Source organism: Apostichopus japonicus, chromosome 20 (genome assembly GCF_037975245.1).
Source record: "Apostichopus japonicus isolate 1M-3 chromosome 20, ASM3797524v1, whole genome shotgun sequence".
Lineage (NCBI taxonomy): Eukaryota > Metazoa > Echinodermata > Holothuroidea > Aspidochirotida > Stichopodidae > Apostichopus > Apostichopus japonicus.
Genome location: NC_092580.1, coordinates 6,180,056 through 6,198,344, shown reverse-complemented (window position 1 = coordinate 6,198,344; position 18,289 = coordinate 6,180,056). Strand labels below are relative to the sequence as shown.

At 36.6% G+C, this 18,289-nt stretch overlaps 2 protein-coding genes across 6 annotated transcripts in view; one reads left to right on the top strand and one right to left on the bottom strand.

Moving 5' to 3' along the window:
* Window positions 1–18,289, bottom strand: part of LOC139961180 (synapsin-like) — a 545,708-nt gene that overhangs the window by 360,980 nt on the left and 166,439 nt on the right. The gene's annotated exons all lie outside the window — the stretch shown is intronic.
* LOC139961081 (metalloproteinase inhibitor 3-like) lies at window positions 5,745–17,272 on the top strand. Its single transcript, XM_071959947.1, has 5 exons — window positions 5,745–6,274; window positions 10,777–10,953; window positions 12,298–12,471; window positions 14,047–14,171; window positions 15,540–17,272. The coding sequence occupies exons 1-5, from the start codon at window positions 6,157–6,159 to the stop codon at window positions 15,753–15,755; spliced, it is 810 nt and encodes a 269-aa protein (XP_071816048.1). The 5' UTR covers window positions 5,745–6,156; the 3' UTR covers window positions 15,756–17,272.

Below are 18,289 nucleotides of genomic sequence, written 5' to 3'. Positions count from 1 at the left end.
TGTTGCAGGTTCAAAGGATTAGCACAAGCACTGGACAGGCAAATGCTTACTAAAGATTAGTAGAAAAATTGTGCCAAAAAGTGTAACTATGGGAAATAATACAGACAAGTCAAGGGCAGCCCAATGTTCTTTACACCTGATCATTGAAGCATGGAAATTCAAGCAATGAAACAACATTAGCCTGCCTGATCAGAGCATGCACACAGATGCTGGATAACAGAATGCTAAAATAAAATGGAAGTGGGTGAGAGTTTAGGAGAGGGGTGACAGAATGGAGGGAAGGAGCAATGAATGTGAAAAAAAGAGGGGTGGAGAGGAATTAGAGGGAACACAATGATGGGGGGTATATGGGGGCCATGTGAGAGCCCAAAGACTGGTTCTATAATTACATTGGATCTTTGTAGGTGAGGCTATTAGGGGTCATCATCTAATGGTCATCAAATGAGCTTTTCTTCAAAGATGAACCCTCAAAGTGAGTGATAACTGTACCGCTCTTCCTCTACTAACCCCACTCTGCATATCATACTACATAACACCCAATGAATTCAAAAGGAATGTGTTAATCTTTCATTTTGCTTAAAGGCAAGATATTGTAGATAAGCTGGCTTTGAAGACCAAATTACAGCTTCTCAGACAGTGGGTGCAATATGGTGACCACTTCTTGGTTTTATCGTTGGGTGAATGACATATCGGCCAAAGCAAATCCCTTCTTGTTTTCTTTCTCTTATCTTGTCTTATTTCTCTTTTTTGTTTTGTACTTCATATTTTTGTTGATTGTAACCAATAGAAACCCCTACAGGTAACAATATCACCACAAAATATTAGCATATGGAATTTCCGTACAGCTTTGGTTTTGTATAAAGTTTCCAGTAAATGCAGGACAATGACTTTGGCAGTAACAGGTAGGTAAAGGAACACTTAATTACTATCAAAACTGGATGCTTCCTGTCAAAATAATAATAATTGAAACAAGTGAAGAGAGCCAGAATATGTAACTTACTCTCCTGTACTTTTCATCTTTAGATGTGTACATATGTTTAAAAAAAATATACAAAAAAAAATAGATATTCTGCAGGGAAAAAAGAAATACAAACATGCAGACTGAAACAATCTTCAGAATAAAGATGAAATAGTTATATAGATTCTTGCCTATATCTCAGTGTTCATGAAACAGAAATTACCACGACATCAGAAAACAAGGAAGTTATCCTCATCGATCAGTGAACAGGCCATCAAGTGTAAAGGAGACTTTATTGGTAAGACACTAGACTACTATCATTATATTTTTTAAAAAATGACCTCAACAATTTCATGGCTAAAAGTGGCTTAAAGAAATAGATAACTATACACTCTAGTAAATATAAACCAAGACACCATGAGACAGACATCACAGAAGTGGAACAGCATAAAATTCTTGGCCTACTGTGAAAACTATTACTTCCATATTAGGAAATTTCAAAAACTTATGACATCATTGATGATGTCAAAGGATTTTTAACCTCAGCAGATGCCCAGAGGGAAGGAAGAAGCCAGAGATCAATATTTTTATAAGGTCACATAAAAGTGGTAAAGAGAGTGGTACAGATGAACCTGGCATTCCACACCACCACCATGTTTGTTATGAAATATAGCACAGATGCACCATAAATCTTTCATTGGTCAGTTGCTTACCTACACTGTTCTCAGAAAGAAGGAAGGACTTAGCAGAACCCAGTAAAAGAGGAAAAGAATGAAATTGGCTATAAAGTGAATATGTGATTTATGTATTTGTTTGGAGGGTGTCAGAACTTCATTCTAAACCTGAACATGCCCACCATTTAACTGACATGAACATGAACAGGAAGTAAACATGAAAATTCAGTATTGGGTGCAGCAAGACTTTATTTTTAGAGTCCCCAATGCTTTTCTGGTGCATAGGATGTGGTGCGGGGGGGGGGGGGGGAGCTGGAGGCAGTACCCAATTTCTAAATAAAACGTGACAATTCTTGCATTGGGGTGTAGCTTATAACTATGTTATTCTCACCATTCAAACTAGTTGTACATCACCTCAGTCTAGGGGCACATGGACATGGCTACAACTGATGGCCTTCTCTCAAAGTTACAAACCATTTAGTTCAATAGGGATGAACTCCATGCCCTTTAACCTACCCTCTATTACTTGCCAAATGTCATTCAGTGTATTATGTAAGTACACATTTATAACATTAAGATAACACAAACCTCATGTTGTCTTAATGAGTTTTCATCAAGCTCCCACTATTTCTTAGTAATAGACCCAGGGATATTTTACCACAAACTTGATTCAATTAGTAGGGCAGTGCTCTACCAAAGAAATATTTAAACAGCCTAGCTACACTCCCATAAATGTACCCCTGTGGATCAAATGTACATGCTGTGATAAAGAATAGCCTTTCAAATTAAATTTTAATGTTGATCAGATTGACAAGATGAATCCAGACTGCAACCATATCAAAAGTTGTTCAACTTACTGTTCAAATGTATTCTTCAAGAACCAAACCATCTGAGTGTTACTAATGAAAATAAGATTGAATTTGATCAGAAATAAGAATCCCTCCTAGATTTTCCATGATATGACCATGACAGAGAAAAAGTTTTCAACTCCAGTCTGGTTCATTTCATGGCTAGGATACTTTGTTTTATTTGTTTTAAGTCACAATTGTTAAAAGCACATACCATAAATTTTTAAAATGTTCAAATTTTCCTCATCATTTGAAATGAAATTTATTTTTTTTTTTGCTAACAGGCCTTTTTAATGGAACTTCAGTATTTTGTCTTATCCAAAATTACCACTTCATGTAAAAGATCTTTTCATCTTATCAGAATATTTCAAGAATTTTTCTAAATTCTAAATTCTTTCTCAAAGGTTCTGTAGTCTTTCCTCGTCCCTTGATCATTAAATCCACACTGCAAGATGGAACTTATTCTGACATGTTAAATTTCTGATGAATGTAACTTCTTCTTTCAAGATTCGAGATAATAATGGCATGGGAAATCATTGCTTATTTGGTAAAATTAACTCAAAGGTTGACCAGTATTATACAAATTATTAATGCCATGCTGTGATTTCAATTTCCAGTTTGATTCCAATTTGTTAGTTCAGGCATCAGGTCATTTTAAATCACTTATTCAATCAGGAAAGATTTATTGACTAGGCCATGATACAGAATCCTAACCTATCAATGTCTTCTAGTCCATCCCAAAGGAAATAATGAGGTACAAAGGGCAGGAATACTAGCCTTTTAGCACATTTATTCACATACTCAAGCAGAACCAATAGAAACACAAGACAAGTTAGAAACTTCTCTCCATCCCTTGTCTACTAATCCCTTACATCTATATCTTTGTGTTCACTATGCTCATTAACCTGTCTGTATTCTGTGCATGTTTTTGTCCCTTCTATTACTGTTACTTGTCATTTGGCTTCTGAAGAAGATCCTGCTAGGATCGAAACGTCAGGCCAACTTACTTTTACACAAGTTAGAAACTTCGACATCATTTTGCATGGAAAGACGCAATAAAAAAAACAGCTTGTCATAGTTAAGATTATTTTTAGCAGTAAAGTAAAAGACATCACAAAATGGCAAATAAATTAGCAACAATTTCTTTAATTTGTGAGCCAGTGGTAAGAATAAACGATTGAAAAGGTCATAAACAGCACATTTCATCTCTAACATTTCGAATGAATAAGATTAACCTTTGAATAATTTTCAGCTAAATGATATCAAACTGGGATCTAATACCTGGTTTGTTATAGGTTCCGGGTTGGATAACCTCTAGATTTTAATCCCATTTTTTATGAAATTACCAAAACAAATTATTCATAATCAGGCCAAGGATTTCAAGAGTATGGAGCTTAAATAGGCTGAATGCATATCTTTACATCCTGAGTGAATTGACAAAAAGTAAAACTTTGATTTCTTGCAAAGGAAAGTAACCACCCACACTTGATGTCAAAGATCAACCAATGAAGAATAGGATAATCCATTGCTCCTTGATATATCTTAAAGAAGAATCTCTCTTCAACTTCCTATTACTTTCTTCTGTTTATGTTATCATATTCCAAGTGGGGGTTGGAAACATAACTTCATAACAATATTCCCACCGTATTTGCTTTCACAAGTGTCATAAGTCAATATGTTTAGGTACTTAGGTACTGGTGATACAAAAGTATCATGATGGTCCAGAACTTGCTGAAGTCCTTCAACTTCCGATGGCCTGCCATACCATGACATTTGTAGTTCAAATCTCCATACCCATTGCTATATGAGAAATAAGATGTGTCTAAATGTGTACATCGCTGATAATTAATCTACCCGTTTTCTAGTTTTTATTCAATGAACAGGTTCCTTTTTACCTTTCTGTGTTTGGAGGGGGAGGGGTTTGGGAAGCAGTCAGCTGAAGAAAAGTAACAAACCAAAGTTAAGCAGATGTGGGATTGTCATTCCAATACATTCCACAAACTAAAGTGTGTCCCATTTGACTAAACATATTAAAGCAAACCTTGTTTATGTATTGTTTTCCACATTTGACAGATGGCAAAGATTAATTCCAAGCAGAGGCTATATAAACAGATTACAACTATTGATTTATTATTATTTTAGCCTTTTTAATTATGCTCCCGATTTCCTCCTCCTTTTGTCCTCCTTATCGTCATGCTTTTAAAGCTAGTTATCAAAGGTTTATACCTTTTCTTCCAAATTAAATTAGTTGTAAAGTTCAAAAATATTGTTGATTCTCCAAAACTGGCTCTTCCATCATTCATCACATGCACCTGCAACTTCAATTATGGACAGTTGGACACAGTGACTGGTCATGACCAGCCTTCCATATTAAGCCTATGATATTTACGTGACAAGCGACATGCTAGGTTTGGGAACAGATGTCCTCTATAATGGATGACTTATTTCACATAAAATATCTTGTGTATGTGCAAGATGGTCCATCAAAATGGTAAGGGTGGTCCTCCAAACATTAATGACTTTCAGTGCAACTTGATCATTACCAATATAAAGCTTTTCTTTCCATTAGCCACTTTAGGTTTGTAACATGTTTCATTGAAGCTAACAATTAAATAGCAAATAGCAATTAAATAGCAATTAAGCAAATTTTGCACAATTTCACAGCAGATAAACCATTGAATGCAGTAGTTGCAAAAAAATATGGTGCTGACTAGTACATTTCTGGGCATCATAATTTACAGATTTGCACAAATATTGCATCTGACATACTGGAAAAATTTAACCACAAGGAAGTAAACAAAAAACCTTTCATAAAAATCTGGTCTATGGGTGCTACTAGTTCTCTTTGTTGCTTAAGAATAAACTTTCAATTTATACATGCAATCAACTGTCTTGATATTGAAGTTCATTTATGCAATGAATATGTTTTTACCTAATGAAAGTCATCCTTGAAAAACTTCTATGCAAAGTAACCCCTACTCTCCCCCTTCCTTGCCCCCCCCCCAAGAAAAATTCCATATGGATGATGATGAAAACTATATTTGTAAAAGTGTTTACAGATCTACAGGGTGTAAGCTTAGTATGATGAAATTACCATGTTTTTATTATATGATCATAACATACACTGTCAGGAGGATCTTATGCATGAGTCATAGCAATAACACATAACTTGTTTTGTATACACAGCTGCTTTCATAAACAAGGCAAAAGTTCTTCTACATGTAGTACATGTAGCAGCCATCCCAGCAAGGTAAAAACATTGCTCCTGAAACTAAAGCTCAGTGGTACAGAGACCTTTCTCAACTTTCTGATAGTGATGTCACTGTGGGCATGCTATCTGTGCACCTCAGCGTGAGGCGAGGCGGAAGTAGTGAACCAGGAAGAGAGAGTGAGAGCTGGTCTTATAAAATGCTGCTGCACTGATCACAAACCTCAAAACCATTTGTAGCTGCTGTGGAGTTGTGTCTTTGGGTCAACAGTTGTACATAGTGCACTTTTTACTAGAAGGCATTCTCTGAAACCTGCTGTATGGGAAGTTGTGACATGTACACAGAGAACTGAAAGGTATCATCAACTTGTAGATTATCAAGGGGTAGAGCAAGGCAAGCAAGGTTCTAAAAACTGTGAGGTAGTTTAATCATATTTCATCTGCAAGTTAATTCAAGAAGAGTTCAAAATGAAGCAATACTTGATGCTGAGGGTCTTGCTGGTAGTTATCCTAAGGCCGAGATTGACAGAGGGTTGTACCTGCCAGCCAACACATCCACATATACAGTTCTGCTCAGCAGATTACGGTAAGTTCAGTTAACTTCCTTATAAAACAATTTATTCGTTTTAATCATAATCATTATTTTTAATCACTCCCTTTTATACAAATGTTCAAAGCATCATTATCACTGCCTTATGCATCTAATCACTCCCTATTTACAAATGTTGACCGTTTTTTAAACAAATGTTGACCGTTTTCTACAAATAAGAGAATTTGTGCTACCAATACAAGGATTGTGGCAAATTTTGCAGGACATCAACTGTCAAAGTCAAGTGCATGGATCATCTTGACATGTTCAAAGTCTATATCGAAAGATAACTGAGAAAACTGTTTACTCAATATCAAAATGTGGTCTCTCACCTATGCAAATAAGGATACCTGCATTTGCAAGAAAGTTACAGAAAAAAAAACTGTCACAAATAATTGATAAGTGTAACAGTTGGTTCATTAATTTGTCCCTAGGCTGTTGATATATACTTGTGAAATTTAAACTATATATAAACAATTGTGGAATGCATTACCAACTTTAACAGGCTAAATTTCATTTATTCAACTATTTAGTTTAAATACTTTTTGTGCTATAAGTAAAATGTATATGCTTAATATTAACTTTATTTGTGCTGAATGTATCAGGACAGGATATTATAGACAAATACCTGCAGTATTCCTTCTCTTGAAACTTTTCCTGACGGATTTCTAAACAGGCACCCTGTGGGAATAATTTATATTTATCATGCTGTTTAAGGAAGCAGTCATGTGGTTTACATTAATGGTCGCTGTAGATCGACTGGTAAACCACTGGCAAGAGAAACAGTGACGTCAGTTAGTTGTGGCTGGTATACACCCAAATAATTAGTTTAATGGGAACTAAACCACTTATCTAGTATTGGTGTGGCACCCTATGTCAAACAAACTAATCTCATGGATATACGTTGTGAAACTTATAAGTTAAACAAGCATAGAGAGGACTGGAAAATTCATTATCACTGTCGGAAGTGGTAACAATATGAAAGATTTGCACATGTGGGTATATGTGGAAAAACGAAGTTTTGATTATTTTACATGACTGTTTAGATCTCAGGTCTGTAGTGTATGTTATCTCATGTAAAGCATCTCAATGATAATTTCATATACAGTTGTAAAAATACAAAAACAGGACAAATGTAGTTAAAGACCGTGGGAACAGGAAGGCTCTCAATTACTTCAAATGTCAACAAGGTTTATCAGTAACTATGACATCAAACCAGATAAACGTTGCATCATAGCAGAAAAGATTAGAGTTTGGTAAAAAGCCACACACTTCTGCAATATTTGTGATGTTTGTGCAATATAGCTATGGCAATAAGTTTAGTTTGCTAGTTAAGTCCAGTAGACTTGGCAACAATAAGTGGGCTAAGGCGAATATACATGGATACTACTAGTGTCCAAAGGTTAATAGCTAATGCTACCATTAGGCTGCTATGTTCAATAAAGTCTTGAAACCATTAGTGTGCTGAGTCCAATTTCACTGCTCAGTGCAGACCACTAGTGTACTACGGCCATGCTCAGGCTAGCACCAGTAAGCTAAGGTCAATAGCCTGGCTGCCATTAACCATTAGAGTGCTATTTAAGTAAATTGCCCAGGCTGCCATTAATTAGTGAACTAAGGCCAATTTTCCTGACTAGCATTAGTACTCTAAGGCCACGTTATATAGCTACCACTAGTGTACTAAGGTCAATAGCCATGCGAACCTTTAGTAAGATAAGGCCATGTTATAGATTCCATTTGTGTGCTAAGGTATAGCCCTGGCTACAGTACCACCAGTGTGCTAATGTCAATAACTTTGGCTACCACTTGTGTACTTAGGTCAATAGCCATGGCTACATTTGGTGTGATAAGGTCATTTTCTGTGGCTATACCATTAGTGTGCTAAGACTTATAGGCCTGGCTATCCCTAGTGTACTAAGGCCATGCTATAAATGGCTACCACAATTTTGCTATGGTCAGTAGCCCCAGTATACCTGGCAACCACTAGTGTGATAAGGTCATTTCTATGGCTACCATTTGTGGGCTAAGGCCAGCAGTTGCATTAACCGTTAGTGTGCTAGGGCCAATAATTACAGATGGACTCAGATTTTACCGTCCATGGTTATTGCAAGAGGTTTGTCAAACTTCTGTCTCACAGGCTTCAACTTCCACTGACATGTTATCCCTAATGAACAATTGTAAATTAAGGTCAGAAGTTCATAAGTCACACAGGCCCATAGGATAGAAGAATACTAAATTACTTTGTGTGCACCCAATATGTGCCTAAGGCTATGATTATCTCAAATACATACTTTATCATGTATGTTTCATATCACAGAGTACAAAGGTGCAATCTTAATCTCCCAGGGCTCTTTGTAAAAGATATTCATTTCACCAAATTTTGGAGTAAGGCCAGAAATGGGATGATGGTACCAAAAGACATGCTGAAGAATTACATATTTCTTTTACATGCATTGCTATAGCACATTGAAAGGTTCAGAGTTGAACTCAGTTAATTATAAATGGAATGTCCAGGTGACTTTATTATATTTTTGATTGTCTGATGAATTAGATTACAACATTTTTGAGTGATTGCTTTATACACCTCCATGACAAGAAGATCATGTGTTTTAATTCTTACACTGCATTCCATGTTACTAATGCTTCAAATGCAATGGTTAATTGTCTACAGCTGTTTCTAACAACAAGAGCCGTGTTTAACCAGTAAGATCCACCATCTTCAATTTGGCTTGATATCCTGATATCATTTACGTATCATTTCAGTCAGGAATAGATCATTCGTCAGTCGATTAGACTTCATAAATAGTTCCATGTTTGAAGGAGGTCTTTTTTTCAAGCTGCAATGATGACAGACTTAAAGCAGTACTTTATTATTTTGACTGCTTCTTTTAATAGAAAATAATAAATCACAGGTTTGAAATTGCTGGGGGTTTGGCTTGGACCCGGTGCTAGTCTGAAGCCACATGCCTTACAGATAAATGTAGAAATCATTCATGCGGTTGGTGAAACTGATTGATGCTTTAACTAAATTGTCACATTGGGTAAAATCAAAAACATGCAGATCAGTTCAGCCATCACCCTAGGAGTCCTTTCCTTTCTTTTTTCTTATCTTTTTTTAAAGAGATATTTTTAATTCCAAACATTCCATTCTGATTAAATATCTACAGGAAGCATATCAAATATGACACTTAAAACATAGCAACAATCTAAAGATGTAAATGTCAAACATTCTTACTGACTGGAATCTACAAAGATCAATTTTAAGGATTGCTACTCTTCAGAGGTTTTTGGATGACATTTTTGCTTTGTTTACTGGTATATATACCAATTTTAGAACAGTTGTCACTATATTGTACTCCCAAATGTTAACTTGTTACATAGAACATCCTTCATTCTTCTTATGTAAAGTAGACACCATCAAGTGCCTTACAAAGTGAAGCAATGTTCTATAAATAACTTAATTGAGAAGTACTGTTTGTATTGTTCTCTTCTTTATTAGTCCTATCTAGATCAGTCAAAGGAGTCAGAAGACACAAATCCAACCATTATCTTTAGACATAGACCCAAAACTCTATCTTGCTTCGTTTGGGAGATATCCTATAGTTTTAGTCATTTATGAGTCGTTGCAAGTTTGTAAATCTGTGATGCAATAGTGCCACTAGAATCTGAAATCTTTCACTTTCTGTGTTCCTTTCACATATATTCAAGGTAGAATGTTAACAGTGTTGACACTGAAACCCAATGCCATCATTAGGCCACTCTAAGAGCTTCAGTATGGTAGATTCGGCATTGGCCTAAAGCATCTCCATTGCAGAACATAAACATTATAACAAAATAAAGAAAGCGTTTTAAAGAAAACTGAAGCACATATGGCTTGATGTTGTCATATTTAACCTTGATCAAGTCTTTATCCTTGTATGTGAAAGAACATTATGTCTGTCATATCTCTCAATTGGAATAACATTTTCTTAGCTCTTTGGGGAAGTTGACATGGTGATGCCAGGGAACATACACTTGAACTTACATGTTCACAACGATTATTCGCTTTTTCATAATTTTAGTATACGGCAGGCAAGTTTGCAGTTTGGGATTCCACATTTTCTGCACACATCAAACATGTGTGGCAATAAGCAGCAAATGAGAATGATCATGAAATGAATGCTTGATATTTTCTCTTATTCTTAGATTTTTGCCTCTTCTCCCTTCTTACAGTCTCTCTTTACTCAACTCTTCTCTTCATGTTTGAAATACAACCATTTTTTCTCCAAGTACCCACCCACTCAGGCATGTAACTAGTTAGCTGGGTTATTATATTGTTTTTTGTTCTTTGCTAATTAACCACAGTTCTCTGAAATGTAACTAAGTAATCCTGATACCCATTTACCATTATGCTATTATATCTACCCCTACCTTACCATACCAACAGCCACACTGTTTTTTCTGTGTGTAACATTTTCCAGCTATCACTAATGATGTTCTTTCCTTTTTGTCCCCTTCAGTTGTAAGAGTTAAAGTCACCAGTAAAGAGACGATATATCCTGACAAAGTTGAGACTACAACAGCGCCCCCAACATCAGATGGCCAGTCTGCTGTAGAACTAGCCCCTTGGCTAAATGAACCACTATCAGCAGCAAGAAGAGGACCCCCAGGACTCATTGAATACTCTCCATTTTCAGGTAAAAGTAGTCACAATTCAAATGGAAAACTTATCTACTTCTTTCTTAGTGGAACACTTGTCTTTGTTTAACAGCTTTGAAGTCATTTGGATAGGATGTGCTGACTTTCAGCAATGCAAAAGGCAACTTTGGGTACAACAATGCAACAGAAACTCATGCTAGGGAAAAGGTGGCCCAAAGGTTTGCCATATAAATTTCTCATCCAACTGAGCTGAGTGTTCCCAGCATTGAATACAGAGAGAGGTGCAGATACCACATATTCTGATGCAACTGACTTAGCATCATAATACACATATAAGAATAGGCCTTTCTCACCCACTTCCCTCTTACTCTTTTTCCCATTTCCAGAATAGCCCTTTATGAAAAGACATGTTTTGGTTGCTTAACATAGCCACATGACACACTCTGAAACTGTAGTGTATCGAAAGTGCTAGAGTGTATACTCAAAGTGTAATTGGTATTTCCTGCAGAAGGAGACGGAAATGTTATTGAAAACATGTAGCCAAAAGTATACTATTGAGCTTGCTAGGCATCCTTAGAAATACATCCACTTAACTTCCTTGTACCAGCCAACAGTTTTCTGTGGATTGACAGTCCTCCATAAACCTTGACAGAGAATATTTGACCAGTGGGACAGAGAGAAAGGGTGGATGAAAAGGAAAAGATTAAAGAATGCATGAGAACTAATCGTAGGAGCATGTTTGGCTTCAGAAATAGATTAACAACCTTAGGGACACAATATATATATAAACCTTTGTTATTGATAACTGAACATAGTCAAGGATTAGATTTCAAATTCCAAACAACTTCAGGAAGGAAAAGAGGTAGGTGATGTTATTGCAAAAGAAATGGATATTTAGTTTGGCCATTGCTATGGAGTAAACCTTGAGCAATATAAGTAATCTATTACAGTAGGAAAAGAGTTCTTCAAAGAGGAAGGAATTACCAAAAAGGGCACCTACATGTTTCTGATATGAAAATTCTATCATTTATAATGAAATGAATATTAAATGGGGTGTGGTATAGTCTTGATTCAGTGAAAGGTCATCAGTTTCTCCACTGCCCCTACAACCCCCCTCCCCCTCCCCCTGGCCCTACTCCTCTCCATCCAAACAAAGTAATCTCTTAGATGTTGAGTCTCCCCTAATACTATCAGACATTGAGATGCTTGAAATCAGAAAATAAATGTCTGTTTGAGAATGTGCTTTAAAGGGGGTGCCTTTAATAAAATACTTGTTTAAGTCCAATGATTTTATTGCAGTTTCTTGTATACTTGGGACAATACTGATGACTTTTAGTGGCCTTTTTGTTATAGAAGTTATATAAACTTTCTTCTTTCAACAGGTTTGACTGATCCAAATAGACCTGTAAAGATCATCTACACAGTTTACATTGAGAAAATTTACAAAGGTGACAACTTCATCAGTCCAAAGCAATTTGTTAAGATCAAAACTTCTGCATCGGACGGCCTCTGTGGGGTAACATATTTAGCAACAAGAGAAAGATATATTTTATCAGGTAAGTCAAGTCAATGGGCGTCCAAACTACACTATTACGGCCTTCTGTTTTTACTTCTACCTCCAGTAGCCCATTTGTCACCTCAACGCATGCATGCATATTATACCCTCCTTTATCAAATAATTCTTAACAAGGAATGGTTGAGATACAGCGCAAAGTTTTATGCTTGTTGATTCAACATTACATATTCTCTGCCAAATGTCTCTGTGGAACTCACATCATTAATACTTTTTGATACCATAGGATCAATGTGACATTTGACATTTTTTGCCATTGAATGCATGGCTTTCCTGTTTGTTTAGTGTATATTGCTATAAAGCTTAGTGTGGCATTGAGGTTTATAAGGCTGTCTAAACATCTAACCCATCAACCGGCCCAGTAGGAAGTTGACAGTCTCCACTGGTTATCAAAGCTACGACTATTTATGTTGGAATGAGTCCAAAATTTCTCCAAATAAACTATCCAAATCAATTACCACAGCTCCCCTAACATGAAGCGGCATTGCCGCTAAATTATTTTGCTTTTGGGTATGATGACTTTTCAGAGTAGACACATAAAGATATCGGTCAGGAAATTGGCAGTAAACTAGATGTTAATAGTTTGAAGATAGTCAACCTTTTAGGTAGTGTTTAGCGTATGTGGGAGCAATATTAAAGTTGAAGCTGTAGAGGTCACCTGACATCAACTGACATGACCTGGTACTCCTTTGAAGGGGGGCGGGTGGGGGGGTCTACTGATAGGCATACATGCATATAACCTTCCATCCAGCAATTATCGGTAGTCAATAAACATACTAATGGACATTTGAAAGTAAGAAATCGTCTGAAGGACAGTAGCAAAACCCTGGTTGCCAATAATAACATTACAATGTAATTAGCATACACACATCTGTATGAAGAACACTTGGACAATTACACAGTTGCAAACACAGCAATGCTCAACTGCTTGGAATCAGACTTTTATCAGTTTAGTTGAGTTTTATATAAGCTCTGGTCTTGTTTAAGTCATAACCTTGCCCTCTTGATAATAGTTATCAAACAGGATTAGGACGATTTCTCAACCTTCCTGGAGAGCAGATTGCTTGATATATTGCAATGAGAATCAGGTGCCAGCAAATGGCACTCTATCTAGTTGTGGAAGTAATCAAATCAACTCAATTAACCACTATTTTCCAGTAGGAAATGGTACATCTGTGGCAATCAAATTGATCAATTACGCAGGACTTTGGACGAGAGCCTTTCATAAATTGAGATAATTACGGTCAGATTGCAGAATTACGCTTGTCACTTTACCTGCTTTGCAACTGCCCAAAAGTTTAACTTTGAAACTTAAAACAATCAGGATCCAAAACCAACATAATCAGCACATGCAAGCAAAAACTCCAGCTGAATATTCCTGGGTCAAACTATCTTGCATTATGCAAGAAGGTATAGTATCCGCTCGAAACATTGGAAGTCACCTAACCTGTTGTGCTTGGTCAAGCATTTTAACCACTGACAATAACCCATTGCAAATTGGTACTCTTTCATTTTTGTATGACTATAATTTATTCTTCCCTTCTTTCTCTCTTTGTAGGTAAAGTTGTGGACGGAGAGCTGAATATGATACTCTGTGATTACATTCAAAGATACAGTGAAATCACAAGGCGACAAAAGCAGGGACTGAAATACCACTGGAAGAAAGGTTGTGGGGATTGTAATGTAAGTATGTAAATGAGATGATGACAAAATACAAAGCTACATCAAGTTGAAGCTTAAATGAAACCATAGCTGAATCAATATAAACATCAATCTTGTTCTGATAGCCACAGAAGTAGCATACAGTTTAGGTATTAAAGTAGAATTTTAATTAGCAGATTTCTCATATTTTAGTTGAAAACAGATATATTCTCTCTATTTCTGATTTTAATCATATAGTCACTCTTTACATTGTTGGATACCATGGGACCTATAGCTAGTAGTTCTCATATCATACTGATATTTAAAATTATCTGCACTATTAGAACATCATCAATTGACCATTAAAACAGCAAAAAACAACAATCATTATTGCTGCCCCAAATATTACTAGACATTCACTAGTGTTCAAACTTCAAATAGTATTTGCCTGTCATCCGCCACGAATGTTTTCCTCTCACTGAGATAATTAATTGTCTGATTGAATCTGCCTCAATGTATGTGGATAATATGTAGAGTCCAAACCATCGGGAATGTATAACCAAAAGTTGCCAGCAATTATTTTATGCTAAAATGTGTGACCAATACTCATTACATTTCACCCCTTTAACACACAAGCTTGTAAACAAGTCCTAGGTCAAAAGGGTCCCATGGTCTGACAAGAAAGGTCTTTGCTACCTAAATCCGACAAATCTCAAAGGAAATTTGATTATCCTTTCCCGTCAAGGACTGGTGTTCCATCACTCAGTATATAATACATGCCTTACTCACAGAAACTACAGCATGCAATTAACTATATATCTTCATATTCACATACTGCGGTACTAAGTTTAACTACCTGTATATGGTGTTTAGATGGATTCAACAGGAACAAGTTCATTTGAATTGTCTGTTTGTTATGGTAAAACTATTAGGGCAGAGACCCTAGAACTTCTACACACAATAGCTTCACCACCCACATTCACAACTGAACTTATGCTGAATAAGGTTGTCATGTTATAAAGTGCTACAGACTGAACCTATGCAAAAGAATAAATCTGTTAATCTGAGGCTTTGGCCTCAAAGTAGATCCTTTTCACAACATGGGAAGGGAGCAGGGATGTTTAACCTAGCTGTGAGCTACACTGCTTACACCTTGATGAACAATTCATTATCAGATCCACACATTATTACTGTGCAATCAAACACCTGTAATAACTTATATCATTTATTTCAATAATAAGATTTATTTTAAATACATGTTCATATGAAAACATAATATTTTGGATTGAATTTACAACTAGTCACTTCCTATTCCAAGGAGCTGTTCACATAAAAAAAAATAGTGACAGTCATCATCCAAACACTGACAGAATAACATGGTATAATGTTTGCTTTTTATGCTTACCACAGGTGGGAGTGTGCTATGGCCAGTACTGTCCATCACACTTGATCACTGACAACTGCATGCTGGATATCGCACCTACCGAATACCAATGTGAAATAGACTTTGCAAGATGCACCAGGAATGAAAGGGGCGATTGCACTTGGTATGGAAAGAAAGATTTCAGGGAATGCCAGTCACAGAGGGCCCTCTCAAAAAGCAGATCGTTACCGTTCCAACCCTAGAGGCAAAATGTGAATGAAGTAGAAAGAAAGGGATGGGCTGTCTCATCAACATAAATCTTACTGGTATGACACACTCCTCAAGCCACATGCCTACAGCAAGCTGAATCAAACAGAATCAAATGATATTTGGAAATTCTTATGGTCAATTGAAGCTAAGGTCATAATCTTGTACATAGAGAAATAGAGAAAGTGTACCGCATAGACATTGCGATTAATAAATTTGCTTGACAAAACACAGTAGTTCATGAATATTCAATTATTCAAAACATAGACTGAAAAACTTTCAGAGGAAGTCTTAGTACCAAACTTAAACTTCAATGATGTGTACAGTATTCAAATAGTATTTTAATTATTCAAGTAATTGTCATTTGATAGTGAACTAAATGATACTTTGATATTTCAAAGGATTAATTAAGAAAATTTGACAAGCTGTCTTTGATAGCATTTTGTACAGCTGATCCAGGATTCAACAAATTGCTCTTTGACACCAAAGGCATATTTTTAGCAATGAAGTGATTATTTTGAAAACTGAATAAAAATTTTGTGAATGTATTGGGGGAACAAATAAGTGAGCAAGTTGCATCATCCACCTGATGAACTTCTAAAGCATTGGTTTTTGGTGTTTACTAATTTTTACTAAAATGAAAAAATCATTTAACAAGATACAGAGTGATAGTGAAAACAAATTAATTGCTTTTTATGCACTGAGCATCCTAGGATATATATTGAAAGACACCCTTGTAACCTTTAATGCTCTGCCACTGTTTGCTCATGAAGTATGGCACAGGAATTTCATACTGTAGAATTAAGTTGGAATTGAAGCAGCAGGCTGGTGGAATTTGTCCTGCCTATCTTCATATATCAACTAAAACTATCGTCATAACATCATATGATAAATAGATGTTTCTCTTTTAATCAAATGTGTATCAAGATACCAACAACCTCCACCCCCCCCCTCCCCTCCCCAATTCCAGTCCTATGAGTGTTATAACACTCTTTGATATATGCAATTGCATATTCAAGGAAGGTGAAAGGCATGCTTGACTTCCTGCAGTTTGTTGAAAACTTTTAGGGCTTAAAACCAAATGTGACAAATATCATGCCTATAATAATAAACAATTCTGATGTATGGTAAGATGTCATCAGTTTTGCTCCAAATATTCTAAAAGAACAGTTTATTGAGACACCTCAAAACACATTCTCACACTGAAACATTTATTTCTTAAATTTCCCTTCCACAATATTTGGTCAATAGTTTAGAAGGTATCAGATCCTACACAAAAGCATATGAAACTTTACGGGTGACCTTTATAGCGTATTTTGGAAAAATCAGAAGCCTTGAAAAATCTTCACCTCCCAGGAATCCACCTTGTAAAAATTTAATGATCCAAAGAGAAATGATAGGATATGCTCCTAAAATTTGATATTAGAGTTATTTAAACCTACTTTATTCTTGTACATATGGATGAAGCTATGCATGACAATGTATCAAGAAAAATATATTGACAAGCAAACTACTTCACGATTGTTTAGTTTCTATCTCTGGTAAAGTCTTAATTTAATGCTCTCAAGTTGCACTTTCATCAGTATGATCCAAGCAAGCTGCAGGATGTGGGCCAGCTGCAGGAGATAGGGAACCTATTGGATGTACAGAAGTTATAGGATGTAATGAAGCTATATGATGTAGGGAATCATCCAGGGTGTAGGGAAGCATGCAGAATATGCACTTACAAGTTGTCATACACCATATTAAAACATGTATATAGTTCAATACAATGGTGTTGTGCAGCTAACAGTGTAACAAGCTAAACAACCACTTGTAGCTTTTCATCACATACGTTATCAAATCATGAAAATAACTAATATATCCACTTTAAATCATGTCAAATTAACCCAAATGTATGTAAATCCTTGCATAACTTACACATTAATGCCTGAAAACTTGAATTGAGCTAATAGCATGTGCAGATTTAATACATTAAAGTACTTGTAACTTGGTACAGAACATACTACAAAAGGCAACAGACGTGGGCTCTTTACATTGTCTGTTATCACAAACAGTTATTACCTGTTTATACACAGCGCCATCTAGTTCTTGAAGAGAATGCTGCCTGACATCTTCTGATTTTGAAACAAACTAGCATCGTTACAAACATATGCCGATTCAAAATCCTTCTGCCCACAGGCTAGGTAGAACAGGGAAGCTGCCAGGAAAGGGAAGCTGTGGGAGAGGGGGGCGAGGATAGGGAAGCTGCGGGGGAGGGGGGCGAGGATAAGGAAGCTGCGGGGGAGGGGGTGAGGATAGGGAAGCTGATGGGGAGGGGTGCGAGGATAGGGAAGCTGCAGGGGAGGGGGCAAGGATAGGGAAGCTGCGGGGGAGGGGAGCGAGGATAGGGAGGCTGAGGGGGAGGGGTGCGAGGATAGGGAAGCTGCGGGGAGGGGGCGAGGATAGGGAAGCTGAGGGGGAGGGGGGTTGAGGGGGGCGAGGATAGGTAAGCTGCAGTAGGAAAGAGAAACTGCAGGGTATAGCTGCA

Coding starts and splice junctions, on each gene's coding strand:
- LOC139961081 (XM_071959947.1), top strand. CDS start 6,157: ATGAAGCAATACTTGATGCTGAGGGTCTTGCTGGTAGTTATCCTAAGG. Junction 10,954..12,297: donor TGAATACTCTCCATTTTCAG/GTAAAAGTAGTC, acceptor TTCTTTCAACAG/GTTTGACTGATCCAAATAGA. Junction 12,472..14,046: donor AGAAAGATATATTTTATCAG/GTAAGTCAAGTC, acceptor CTCTCTTTGTAG/GTAAAGTTGTGGACGGAGAG.